Genomic DNA, 11,274 nt, shown 5'->3' on the forward strand with positions numbered 1-11,274 from the left:
CTAAGCAAATAATTAATAGACAAATATTTCGGAAACAACTACACCATCCACGACTTACTAATCAGAATTTCAATAATTACTCTTGAGAAGTCGACAGAATACAATTCGTCGGCTGAACAAGAAGTGCTTCTCAAGCGAACTCTGTTACTCTGGACTAAGCTTAATTGCTGGTTCAGATAACGAATAATGGTTTTCTAGTTTTGTAGTTAAATACTGTTTTTGCTCGTTCGTGACCTTTCACTGAGCTGTTGGATTTAAGGCTAAATAGGATTGTTGTAAATCGACTTCATGGGCTAATTTATTTTAATTGGAAATGGCGCAATCGTGAACCTAATTCGCTTAACATCTTCAGTATTAAGAAATCATACTCCTATTCTAAGGAAATATTGAATTATCTATCTCAAAACCCATTAATTTTTTCTTTTTGGAAATAAAAATAAAATACCTACTTAGGAAAAGTTAAAAATTATTGGATTTGAGGTTTCCAAATAAATATTACATCGGTATATTAATATTAGTTATGCTCTATTTCTACGATACATATACAATTTAATACAAATAAATACCTATACGCATGAAAATAATTATTTCCAATATTACATAATTAATTATTCAATATTATATACAATGTCTTGACTGTTCGAGAGACTTTTACAGTCTTCTTTGGTTGTTAGGCGAGATTCTAATTAGAAACAAATTATAACTTCTAAACCCGTCAAGTTGAAGGTCCACGTGGAGTGAAAATATGGGCATATTACACCAGCAGTTACTGTTAGAGCAAGTTCTACTGAAACATAACACAAGCGGCATGCAATGAATAAGCCAGTGTGGGGTCGTGTTATGCGAGCGGGTGCGGTGAAATTCAGTATAACGTTAGCTCAACTTGAATCGGTAAACTATGCTCTTAGCCATTGTAATTCGGACTTTGTAATGCTATTCGCTTTGGTCAAAATCAAACTATTGGCATTGCAGCTCAGCCTTAAGGCCGGGTAGCAGAGAAAATGGCGAAACTGAGGTTTTCATTTTTCATTTTTGAGGTACTAAACAGTAAAATTTAAAGGCTTAGATTTTTATTGGGCATAGTTGAGGATATTTTCTAGGGCTATTAACGGATGGAAACACGATTTGATGAAGTTGGGTCGATAGAATAAATTCCCAAAGTTACCTCTATTCGTTTTCTATTTATGGTTTTATTTTTAAAATAAGCGATTTGAGATTCTAAATCTTTTACTAAACTAAAGTTCAGAAATAACTTGAGGGTTTTTAACGGATGAAATTTTTATATTGCGTCTTATTTAGTTACTATGTTAAAAAATGTGGAAAAAATCACCCATGACGGCTTGGACAATCTCAATCAGTCGCGCGGTGGCGCTTACGGAGGTCGGACGCGTGTCAGTTTTATGCACGTGACAGTTCGCAATTTGTCAATATTTTTGACAATGATGACTTTGATGAGTCACAGTATAATAATATCAGTGTTACTGGAGAAAGCTAAAATTTTTGATAATTAAGAATTATCAATTTTGTCTACCTATTGAAATTTAAATTGAAATATTACGTCTAAATAATATTGTTCGTCTACGCACAGGTTTAGGAGACACTTTCCCAACGAACGCACTGTTCCTTGTCCAATTCCAGATAGCACCAAATCATCTTTCTCACATTTGGGCTTTCCCAACTCGATGTAAACGTCCTCTGATATGATATTCACGTCGCTGCCGGAGTCAACTAACGCTTTTTGCTGTATTTCATTCATTGTCAACACAATAACCGGCTTTTTCTCCTCCGTTTTGTTGATCTGAGAGGTTGACAATGTTGACATCTCGTCGTAAACAAATGTCGCCATCTTTGGTTCGTCGTCGTTCGTACTGGAGCCGCTAGGGGCGCTGCCTTCTATGGAGTTTGACGTAGTGAACATCGTCCGCTTCTTGTCATGATGTTGGTAGTCTTGTAGCTCGTTCCATAGCTCACCGCTGGAGGCGCCGCAGTCTCGAGTGATGTCAGCCACGAACATAGCGCTCTTCTTTTGTCTGTGGTCGTCTTGCCGAGTTTTACCGAACTCCTCCGAAGTCTTCCGATTCGCCGTCGCAGTCGAAGTGCAAGCCGATCCAACATGGCCGAATTGGTTGCACTTAAAGCACTTCATACCTTTGCTTTTATGCGGGCAATCAGTTGATGCATGTCCAGTCTCTCCACAGNTATCTGTTAATTATTGTAAGGAGTAATCTCGGGATCTACTGAACCGATTTTAAAAAATCTTTCACCAATAAAAAGTCACATTATATCTGAGTGTAATAGGTTATATAAAAACCGAAAAATTCAACGCGGGCGAAGCGGCGGGCGGAAAGCTAGTTTATTTATAATTATGTAAGAGCATAATTATTACAGCCGAAGTCAAACATTCTTTATTTGTGTGGTCCTATATTAACGAGAGATTACAAGGCGTCAAATATTTCAAGAAAAAAATTAAAAACTATTATAAAGCTAAATTTTGCTCTCATGGAGCCTTTACTTTGACAAATCAAGACTTAAAGAAGAAACTAATAATAAAACTATTTAACTGTCCTGCAATGAAAAGCTTTAATCGGATACAACACCTCAAGTTATTTTAGAACTTGATTTCATTAAAAGACTCCGAATATCAAATCGCTTAGGTATCTAAAGTCAAAGGATTCTGAAATGTCAAGTGGCATAAAGTTGGGACTAATAAATAACCCATTAAGATAGTAGCGCCCTCCTGTCAATGACATACCTGGAACGATAGAGTATTGGACAACTAATAAAAATGCTTTATCCTAAATGACTGACGGATATCGTATAGACGTGAAAGTTGGAAGGTATGTTCTTTGTATGACGTAGGCATCCAATTTTCCGAAATGGGGTCATGAAATGAAGGGGGTGAAAAAAGGGGGCAAAATTTGTATGGGACCAAGTGATTCTTTGGTTCAATCTACTTGAAATTTTGCTTAACAATTCCTTAACTTTATAATTCATGACAAACGTGTAAAAAGGGTAGAAAGTTATTTTGGGAGTCATTTGCTTCGAAGTTGATATCAATACTAGATACTTACTGCTTTTGATTTGACAAGTGTTTGAAAACTCCATGTCAGATTACAATCAATGTCAAGTGAAATCTCAAAATGAAATGTCACAATCTCAATGAGGAGGCTCTGCATTTATTCCTAGAATTCTAACACCGTCAAATTACCCTTTCGAATTCAAGACAGTGCAGTTTCCCATCAAAATCTGCTTCGTAATGACTATAAACAAAGATCAAAGTCAAACTCTAGCGACCTCTGCATAAACTCCCATGAGTGCTCAGAGCGGTTGCCTGCGGCAGGTAACCGCGTGTGATGCTCATAGTGATTTTTGATACAGAGCTCCGTACATACGTTATACATAAACTATGGAAAGAAAACTCCCAGACTAATACAAACAAATATGTATGCAATTTTAGTATGATATTTTTATTTGTTAATAAACAAAAAAACTAAACAAAATTGATGCGTGTAATGATTAATGTAGTTAATTAACCACGTGCAAAGTTTCGTGAATTGCAACAACTATAATTTATTATCCAAGCTCTAAATAATCGCTACTACGAGTAACTGATCATAAAATGTTTTTCCAATCGCTCAAGCTCCCGAGGACCTACCGATAGGTCGGGTGACGTAATCTTGAAATTATTTTGGCTGGCGCGGAACTTCCGGATGGTCGGGTGACGCCACGCCTCTTTGAACCGTGTTTACTTTGGCAGTTATATTTTATATTTATATGATTCTAAAATATATTCCCAAAAATTCTGAAAGTTGTTTTAATTTGTATCACTTGGATATGATTTGTATTAGAAAGTGCTGTGAGTGTGACGCTTGAACGGAAGAAAGTCAACCTAACCTAACCAACTGCGTATTTTTATACTGTGTAGCCGCGAGAGCTCTTTGGCGCGCTGTCTTCGGCGAAGTAATGCGCGCGCAGATTTTGACAGCGCGAAATACCTACTTTAGCAGAAGTAGGTATTTCTGCTAGTCTTAAATAGCTATAAAGCTAATCGACCGATAAAGACTGTAAAAATTGAAAAAAAATGTAAGAATGTTATGAAATTGAAAAAATGATTTACTTGTGATTAAGTTCCATTTTTTCATACAAAAATAATTACGTTTAAATTGATAAGGAAATACAAACATTGCCAGAAGTGGTGTAGAAGTAACATTAAGATGTTTTAGGATGTCTTTGCTTGCAGCATGAAACAATAAAAATACATCATTGTTACATTTTCATAAAATATGTTGAACCGCCGTCTAAGCTAGAACAAGCTTAGAACTCTGTTTACAATCTTTTATTCAGCTTTATGTCCCGGTGTCTTTCTGTATCATAAAATTTTAGACGCTTCCCAGAGTTTAAATAAAATGTTGTATACGCAGGTTACCTTTTCCTGAATAGCAATATACAATTAATTTTTGTGCAGAGCTCATGATGCAGATGGTTGCTAAAGTATCGTTCGTACCTATTAAATTATAATGTAGTCTAGCGTTACTTTTCTGTCTTACCTGGTTCTGGATGCTTAATTAGGCCTGGTTACTGGTTACAGCTACTTTACGAGTATTGCCAAATTATGGGTATGTATGCACATGCTATAATTGTTTTTTTTGTCCACAGGCGCACTCACAACACGTGCTGCACAGAGTGGACGGCAAGACGCCGGGCGGACTCATGACCGCCTACAGCACCATCCAGTTCATAGTCCAGAAACACCACTTCATTCGGGGGAAAATTAAGGTAAGGAATCTATAGGAACAGATTAGTAAAATAATATGCATAAATTGTTGAACTGTCACACTAGTCGCCACTAGTTACCTATTCCTAACGTGAGGATTGATCGAATCTTTTTTCTTCACACTCTTGACTGAGTGGTCATCATTGGTACTGATTTTTTTATGGGTGGATGTTGCTTGCCTTACGATTGACCTTTTGCTGTTGGTGGTAACTCAGTGCACTTCTACACGGGATCGCCTACAGCATGGTCTGTCTATAGCATTGATAACAAATAAAGTTACTCACATTAAAGAAAAAAGTTTTTACAAACGTCTGGGCCAAGCGGCTGCCAATTTGTTTTTTTTTTTTCTTCTTTTAATAAATATTTATTTTCACACAGATACGGTGCACGGCGAACATGTACACCATATACCTTCAGAGCCTCGAGAAGAGCGCGGAAGAAGAGAGGGTGCCCACCACGCCCACCAGCCCGCCCGAAGTGCACGAGGCCATCGTCTACTCCATACACCGCCTGCCCGAGAGCAGTGAGTACTTTTGAACTAGTGTATAATATATACCCGGTTTCTGAATTGAGATTTTTGGTTTGAGCGTGCTCAACTTCTAATCAAGTATGAACTTTTTATATGCAACTAGCGGCCGCCCGCGACTTCGAGCGCGTGGATCCCGTTTCACCTCCTTAGGAATTGAATTTCGTAAAATCCCGTCTTAGTGAGCACCGTTGAGAATACGTTCTAAAAGGAACCCCCATGCAAAATTTGAGATTTCCTGGCACTTGTAGTTTCTGAGATTTCGTGATGAGTGAGTCAGTCTTCCTAGAAGATGAACACGCTCAAGTTGTTATTATAAGCCGCAGACTCTTCTCTGATAGCTTTTAGAGCGGAAAGGTTATCACGTGGTGACCAAGCACCGAAAGACACTTGGTAATGCAGCGGACAGCAGACATCCCACTCGATGGAACTATCTTCTTCTTGTCGTGTCGACAACAAATCTACACAGAGTCAGCCCAAAACTCTGCTACAAGAGTGGCGTGGTGATGAAACTGACTGCATCCCACTTAACATCAGGTGCGATTGTGGTCAAATAACTGCCTTGTTATGCATTAAAAAAACTATGGTCTGGTGAAGGTCGCAAAGTATGAAGAGAGAGAGTTATGAAAATCTTTGGGGAGGTGTCTGAAAAGTAGTCTCTATGTCGAGATTTAAATAATGAAATAATAAAATAAGTTAGTGTTCAGATTAAACAGATTTATTGATGACCACCTCATATTAAATTACCAATTCTCTCTGAAATAAAAAAAAGAAACTCAGAAACTTTTCATTAGTTTTCCGAGATCGTTAAATATGTATTAGGTACTACGCTCTACAATCCCTAACGAGCACAAAGATGTCACTGGAGAATAATAAAGAGATTTGATCTTTTAAAGTTACAATGCTTACATTTTTTGTACTATTAAAGTGACTTTTTACCTGTCTGTTCCGACAAACTGACAGTCTAATTAGACGTTTTTACAAGCATTATTTCATCTACCCACCTCACGGCATCTTATTTGTCATTTCCCTGTATTTAACAACCTGGGTATAGTACGGGTCTAAGAGGTTTTAGTATGACTTTGTGTCTCTTTTGAGGTAGGTATATAAGCACCACAAAATAAAGTTACAGAACCTTTGAATTTACCTTTGAATTACATGACAATAGCATCACTTTAAGATGCTCTATGCGTGAGCAGCTCTGATATAAAACCAAACAAGTCCTATAAAGTCAAAATTTAACAACATACTCTTGTTTGTTAAAGGAAATATTGAGCTTCTTGTTTTTACTGCCAAAAACTTTCCCGCGGAACAAAGCTTATTTTATTTCGTCAAAAACAATTAAGTACCTTATCTTGGGAACTTCTGTATCCAGTACGTATTATTTTTCACTCTTTTCGTTCAAAGTACTGACATAAAAAGTGTTTTATGTCTTGAGATGGAACAAAAACTGAACTGTATTGTACCCAGTTGCCTTTTTGTATTCAGCCCCTACTATAATAATTTACATTTTGCGGTTAAGATTACAAGTTGAAAAGAGCTTCGAGCAATGCTCAAGATTTTTATAAGTAATAATATTTATTAATTTCACCTGTTATGAATATTAAACTTTATGAATATCCGGGAAATGTCATACTGTTATAAATGGACAGACCTTTTTTTTCTTTATCCCTGTTTATGATATTTCACAAGTTGTAATTTTAATTGTATTAAATTAAATCTATTGTATTAAATCCTAAATCACATGACCACATGATAATAGTTGCTTGTAGATATATTATTTTTAGCAAAAGCTCATATGTACTGGTTAGGCAGATGAAATTTGACACTATTTGAAAGCCAACTGACCTAAAAAAGAATTTTATGTTGTGAAAAGAGCAGGCCATTTATCCCCAATATCAATTCCACAAAAGGAATATTTTTGATTCTCGATTCAAAAATATATTTCGGTTTCATTGCTTTTAGCCCAATCCCATAATAGTGTTACCTAATTTGTCAACCTTATCTAATCTCATTAAATAGACATAGTTACCTAAACTAGTGCTACTTTACGTTGGTATTCAATATTTTAAGTGCCAATTAGCAAAACAAAAGACGATCCTTGGGTTGAGATCCGTCCACAATGCGGATTTTCGTTAATTAATCATCGACACACCATTAACATTTCACAATAGACTTCATCGCTTAGACTGTCGACCGTAAATTACGCCTTGTTTTAAAACTAGTCATGCCTGGGTCCGCAAGTCTTCAATGTAACTTTACACTCGCTTCAAAATTCAATTTTCGAGCTGGATTAATACGTTGTTTAGGTGTTAGGGTACCTAAGCTCGCGATGAAAACTAGGCTAGTGTCACGATGCCTCCACTCTGTGACGCGACTTTGAAAGTTGCCAAGAGTCGTAGCTTTGTCACATCTAATCGCGCAGCTTAACAAACTTCTGTTCAAGTTTAAATATTATGTGTGTACTTATAAACAGGAAAACCTTGGATACAGAGCGCGTTAATTTATGAAATACCTCACTTTACTTTGGATTGAAACTACTCCTTAGAACGCCCCGCTTTAACTTACTTTTAAAGCAGTCCCGGAACGAAAACTGAAAGCTCTATAAAACTCTATATCTCTAAATAAACATTAAAGCAGTTTGTGGTTTCATAGATTTTACCCTCACACTTTCTGATAGGTATTACCTACGTGTGTATTATGTAACCGCTAATGACTTCGAAATAGTATGATTGATTTCGATGTGCTATTAATATTAGAGAAGAAAGATTAACGATCATTTAACCTTGCATGATTATAACCCAATGTTAATTAAGATATTCTATACTAAAACTCAAATGATATTATTTTATAGATAAAACTTACATAAGTATGTTGGAAAATTTTTGCATAAAATACCTACTTAGACACCATTATTCAACGAACTATGAAAGCCAGGTTACATACCTAATTGGTCAAGGCCACAACCGGCGGCCTGGAGATAACCTCTGGGACTCAAACTCACGTCCCACGGGTGCAAGATAAGCATTCGGATGGAGTGTCAAGGTTCTTCTTCGTATATTTCAGAATTAACGAACGAGTTCAGGCATCCTAACCACGACTTAGCAGCGAATGTTTCAGCCTTAATGGGAGTTGTTTGATTTCCTCGGGGAGCGGTAGGCACCCTTACTTGGGGCACGCTAATTTCACTGGACCATTACGTGGTTGCGTTGAGGAGGAAACGCAAAAAATACGTCGATATAATGACACTTTGCTGTTAATTTTGTTGACAAACAAAATTACTTGTCTCTCTTTTAAAGAGTAAAACTTAGAAAGAGCCATGAATGTTACAAGATGTGGCCATCCACCAATTTGAAACCTTAAAGCAATACTGATAATATGGCGACGAAAATTCAAAATTAATTACCACTGCTTATGAGGTAATAATTACCATTGAGGGTATAAACACACCTAAATAGCCTTCGTTATTGTCCAATAATCACCGTCCTTAGTCTACTAATATCCTTCGATCATGCGATAGTCCTGTTTGACAGGCTCTACCGAGGGTTCAATAGCGTTATATTGCTAAGGCCAAATTGCATAATATCCTAGACCAGCCGGGTGAGGCAGCTAATCCGTCACCTACCTGAGATTGATCGCGCGCGTTATTTAGTCGGGTGATCGATAATAGTTCGCCACATGCCAAGAATTATATGTCTAACACCTTTACTTGTGTAACGATAAAAGTTTATTAGGTATTTCTGGAGACCTTAGAAGTCTTATAAAATAAATTTTAATTGTCTTGTTTTGAGTAAGTAGGTAGGTACCAAGAAAAACATAAAACACATTGCTTGGAAGTTGGAACCAAATCCAAGTACTTACTCGTACTACCGAAATCTCATTTGAATGAGAGAGTGCTTCAATAGTGAATATTTGGATTTAAATAATTCGTAATTCTCACGTAATAAATTGAAATATTCACTAAATGTACAAAGCCTGGCATAGCATTGAATTTAGTGTAATGTATCCGGATAAATGTAACACTATGTTTACTGTACATCTAAATGAGAATACATAATACATTTAATTGTGTCCCAATGAAAATATACACTTGCATACTAAATGGTGTAATTTATAGCCAAAATTTATAAAGAATGCAAAGAATAATTGAGCTCAAAATGTCCTGTTTTCCTTCTTCTTCCGCGCCTCATTGCCAGTGTCGGCTCTATTAGTCTTAAATAATTCGCTATTCCTGGAGATCACAACAACAAATACCGTGCCAGTCATTGTTGTTGTGATTTCGACCTTATTGTTTTTAAAATAAATGGCAGCGTGTATATGTACTGAAAATTTCAATTTGCGTTATGTAGCGTAACTTAATTTTTCGTACGATTTGTCACCGGTGAGCGAGGCGTGCAGGCTTAATTTCGTCAAACAACTGTTTGTGTAAACATTTTAGAAAACAATAAAAACCGTAATGCCAAAATAAACTAAATTAAAATGTTCTTCAGTTTAAAGTAACAAATAAAAACTCAGTTTCTTTTTTTCAGATTCCGGGCCCGTTTCATCTCCATCCACAATCTTCAGGATGCTATTAATCGTAACTTCATTTCTTCCGACTGTGTTTAGATAACTCATTAATGTAATTATGTAGCTACAATAAATTAATGTAAAGCATTTTCTACGTGGTGAAGTGGAATCGAAAACATCTGATTAATGTTAGCAATGAACATTCCTTATGCGGGTCATCTTAAGTCTCTGGCAAACACGGGGCGATACGTTAGTGGAGATATTTAACAGAGGCGATCGTGTGTTCAGAATTGTATTTATTATTACATGTATTTTTGAAACATTTGAACTCAAAATTACATTCGGCGTTGCACGAGTCAGCTACAAATTCCTAAAAAAATACTTTTTTCCTTCCATGAATTCCTTCCGGGAACTCCATCGAGAAACGACATCAAAAGAACGGATTGATTTTATTATCATTTTGATAAACGGAGTTCCACGAAGTCTTTTGATTAAAAACCGGTAATGGATCACAATTTATGAGTAATTGAGTTCCGTTATTTGTTTTTTTTTTCTGCATTAAATGTAAAACAGTTTAAAAATAAATGTTTTAAGATAAAACCTGCTTTCTATTGAAAGGTAAATATAAATGTATAACATTAGGTTTAATATAGGTAGGTTCTCAATTATTTTACGGTTTGAATGTACAATTTCATCGTGTCAGATGTAAAATTTGAGTGCTTTTCTAAGATATAGTGGTTTTAAAAAAACGATACGCTTCGCTCACTCTACGCACTCTACTACGAGTAGGTACGCCCGCTGTCTCCCAGATACTTTATTGATAACTAGCTTTCCGCCCGCGGCTTCGCCCGCGTGGAATTTTGTCTGTCACAGAAAAACTTTATCGCGCGCGTCCCTGTTTCAAAAACCGGGATAAAAACTATTCTATGTTCTTTCCCGGGACTCAAACTATCTCTATGCCAAATTTCATCAAAATCGGTTGCGAGGTTTAAGCGGGAAAGCGTAACAGACAGACAGACAGACAGACAGACAGACAGACAGACAGACTTACTTTCGCATTTATAATATTAGTTGGGATGGGATAATCCAAGTGCTTTTTAATTGCAATTTCTAATCTCACGAACACTATCTACTTCGGTGATTTCGATTCCACCCGGTGTATCTATTTATCAAAAAAATATATCAACCCGCAAAGTGGGCACTTCTTTCTGAACACTGAATACTAAAACGATTTTATATTATTGTCATGTTGTAGATTAAGTTGTCTAGTTTGTAACTGGACGTTAAAATAAAAAAAAAAAATCTTATAAGTGATGAATCTGAGAGTGTTTATGTAAATAAAATCATTAAATTTTAAATAGTTGTTTACTATAAGTAGCTCGACCAAATAATGTTGACCCTTCGTTGATCTCTTGAGTAATAATATTAAGAGGTCTTCAAAATGTGTGGTACCTAGATAAAGATA

At 36.2% G+C, this 11,274-nt stretch overlaps 1 protein-coding gene across 1 annotated transcript in view; it reads left to right on the forward strand.

Moving 5' to 3' along the window:
- The window catches only part of LOC114354455 (uncharacterized), a 103,782-nt gene extending 93,375 nt beyond the window's left edge, over positions 1 to 10,407 (forward strand). The window contains exons 5-7 of the mRNA XM_028306845.1: positions 4,657 to 4,776; positions 5,153 to 5,297; positions 9,830 to 10,407. Of these exons, the coding sequence (XP_028162646.1) occupies positions 4,657 to 4,776; positions 5,153 to 5,297; positions 9,830 to 9,912 (348 nt within the window). The 3' untranslated portion in view covers positions 9,913 to 10,407. The remainder of the gene's footprint in view (positions 1 to 4,656; positions 4,777 to 5,152; positions 5,298 to 9,829) is intronic.
- Positions 10,408 to 11,274: the final 867 nt, after the last annotated feature.

This window comes from Ostrinia furnacalis, unplaced genomic scaffold (assembly GCF_004193835.3).
Source record: "Ostrinia furnacalis isolate ACB-3 unplaced genomic scaffold, ASM419383v2 OfSCF2049, whole genome shotgun sequence".
NCBI classification, from domain to species: Eukaryota; Metazoa; Arthropoda; class Insecta; order Lepidoptera; family Crambidae; genus Ostrinia; species Ostrinia furnacalis.